Source organism: Colobus angolensis, unplaced genomic scaffold (assembly GCF_000951035.1).
Source record: "Colobus angolensis palliatus isolate OR3802 unplaced genomic scaffold, Cang.pa_1.0 Scaffold199, whole genome shotgun sequence".
Taxonomy (NCBI): domain Eukaryota; kingdom Metazoa; phylum Chordata; class Mammalia; order Primates; family Cercopithecidae; genus Colobus; species Colobus angolensis.
Window position 1 is genome coordinate 539141 of NW_012115143.1, and position 3070 is coordinate 542210.

At 41.2% G+C, this 3070-nt stretch overlaps 1 protein-coding gene across 2 annotated transcripts in view; it reads right to left on the reverse strand.

Moving 5' to 3' along the window:
* Nucleotides 1-3070, reverse strand: part of LRRC57 (leucine rich repeat containing 57) — a 25594-nt gene that overhangs the window by 19470 nt on the left and 3054 nt on the right. The window contains exons 5-6 of one of the 2 annotated variants that reach the window (XM_011941113.1): nt 1837-2022; nt 13-818 (exon numbers count right to left, since the gene is read on the reverse strand). In XM_011941113.1, the coding sequence (XP_011796503.1) occupies nt 777-818; nt 1837-2022 (228 nt within the window). In that variant the 3' untranslated portion in view covers nt 13-776. Of the gene's footprint in view, nt 1-6; nt 819-1836; nt 2023-3070 lie in introns of both variants that reach the window. The other variant, XM_011941114.1, reaches the window with a different exon arrangement.

The window sequence follows — 3070 nt, forward strand, 5'->3', positions numbered from 1 at the left end:
TCCTGCCTCAGCCTCCCAAGTAGCTGGGATTACAAGCATGCACCACCACACCCAGATAATTTTTGAATTTTTAGTAGAGACAGGGTTTTCTCATGTTGGCCACGCTAGTCTTGAACTCCTGGCCTCAAGTGAGCCACCCACCTTGGCCTCCCAAAGTATTGGGATTATAGGCATGAACCACCATGCCCAGCCCAAAGTACACTTTTAATCAAGACAAACAGTCACACATTTATATATATCCTAAAGTCCTAGTATAAAAACTGCGACTGAACTGATGGACTAGAATAAAAATAATAAATCCTTAGATCCATGCCAGCCTCTCACAAATTATCTGAATTTCATAAAAATATGAAGTGTTAACACAGAGATGGAATGGCAACTGACTTTATGAAAGCTCGCACATTGAAACTAAACAAAATCTCAAGCTGTGGTGTGGAGCCATTCTGTTACCAGGCAGCACCCCCTCACCATATAAATAGCAGCTAGCTACTGGTTTCTTAAAGCCAAACTAATGATGGTTTTGAAGATCAACCTTGTCTATTGCCCTACTGGTGACTCAAAATGGAAGACTTTTCCTGTCTCCTGACCCTTTTTCTTTTAGCTTATTTGAGAAGAGCCCTGAAATGAAAAAGGATCATTGAGTGAAATATAATCTCCTGGAGTATCATCTCCTTACTGTAGATACCCCTAACAACAACAGGAGGCTTTGACTCAGCCACATTCCAACAGCAGTTCTAAGTCAGTATCCTGTAAGGTTTCCATAGTCCTGGAAAACTTCACGCAAACTTCTTCTTGGTGGCTGTGAACCTCTCCATGTACTAAAAAACATGAAAGAATACATCAGGGGTATTTTGGCATGAGTAAATAAATAAAAGCCTATTTTTTTTTTTAATTTTGGTTTTTATTGCATGTGGTTTTTCATTTCCTACAAAATTTAACTGCTCTAAATGCAAAATTAAGTACATAGTTTTGGCTGGGTGCAGTGGTTCACACTTGTAATCCCAACACTTTGGGAGGCCAAGGTAGATGGCTCGCTTGAGCCTAGGAGTTTGAGACCAGCCTGGGCAATATGGTGAAATCCCATCTCTACCAAGAACAGAAAAATGAGGCAGGGTAGCGCCTGTAGTCTCAGCTAATCGGGAGGTTGAGGTGGGAGGATCACTTGAGCTGAGATCCTGCCACTGCACTCAAGCTGGGTGACAGAGCGTGACCTTGCCTCCAAAAAAAAATAAAAATAAAGCACATAGGGCCAGACGCGGTGGCTTACACCTGTAATCCCAGGACCTTGGAGGCTGCGGCAGGCAGATCACTTGAGCTCAGGAGTTTGAGACCAGCTTGGCCAACAAGGTGAAACCCCATCTCTGCAAAAATAGCAAGGCATACTGGCATGCAACTGTGATCCCAGCTACTAAGGGGGCCGAGGGATAAGAATTGCTTGAGCCCAGGAGGTGGGGGCTGCGCCAATGAGCTGAGATTGCACCACTGCACTCCAGCCTGGGCAACAGAGTGAGACCCTGTCTCACAAAAAAAAATATATATATATATGTGTGTGTGTGTGTGTGTATGTGTATATATATGTGTGTATATATGTGTATATGTGTGTGTGTATATATATCTCTCAAAAGACAAAGATGAAGACAAAGATGCTTTACAGTAAGCTGTCTCTAGAGAAAAAGTCATCTTGGTACAACACCATTCAGCCAATGCTTTGAATCTACTTCCAAAATGGGGAAGAACAAATCCTGTTCACATTAGCTATAAACATTTCTGTGGATTACTTCACCATTGTCTTCTCTGGGGTAGTGACTAGAAAGGCAGAAGTACATTAATTCATACCTTATCATAGCCTTCCAGTTCTCGAAGTTTCTTTATTTCAAAAAGATTGCCTTCCACAGCAAGCAGACAGATCTGGGAATCACTGAGGATGCTCTGGGGAAGCATGCTGAGCTCAAGACAATTCTCTTCCAGGCGAAGAATTTTAAGGCGAGGACAGCAAGATATCTTCACTGAGATCTGAGATATCTATTGAAAAACCACAAAAGAATAACAGGAAAAAGCACAAGCACTACACTGGTTACTTTTAGTACATTAAAACAAAACAAAAAATCTTTACTTGACTATTTGTTCTAGTTTTCCCCTTTTACCGCCTCCATTTTCTCACTGCCTACTCACTCCAGAAGCCTCTGTTATCTAGCTTCTGTTACTACGCCCCCACTTTAAAAAAAAAATGCTTTTATGAAGGTCACCAGTGGCTTTTTGGGAACAAAATTTTCTGATGATAAAAGCACTGTATGTCCATTATAGAAAATTTGAGAATCACAGGTTTAAAGAAAAAAGTTGACCTGGAATCCACCACCCAGAAATAACCACCATAAACATTTTGGTACATTTACTGCCAATATTTTATGTGTACATAGATACTGACTATTTTACTACCGAATTCAAGGATCCATCGTCCTCAGTCCCTATTGCATTTAACTGTACCATCTATCCCTTCCTTAAAACCCCTTCTTTTTGTCCTTTTTGGTTTTTCTTCCTATCTTTTGGATTATTCCTTACTTCTCTTGTTTTTACGGGCATTTTTCAAGTAGCTGTCCCTAATACTTCATATGTCATCTTCTCTCTCAACTTTTCCTAGAAAGCTCATTCATTGAAGTCCATCACTTTTGTTATGACCTCAAGATCTGTATCTACACTCTTACCTTTATTCTGCTCCCATGTTTCCAACTTTCATTAAGGCATTTCCATTTACAAGATTCACCACAGACAACTTAGCATGTCCATTCTCAATAACACCACTGTTCCTTTAGGCCCTCAAGCTCAATACCAAGCAATTGTCTTTGACTCACCCCTTTTGCCATTTAAATACTAAAAGTCACCAAATTCTTTGATTCTGCCTAGTATCATCTCAGACCATCACTTATTAGAAATCATGGGAACTAGGCCGGGCGCGGTGGCTCACGCCTGTAATCCCAGCACTTTGGGAGGCCGAGGCGGGCGGATCACAAGGTCAGGAGATCGAGACCATGATGAAACCCCGTCTCTACTAAAAATACAAAAAATTAGCCGG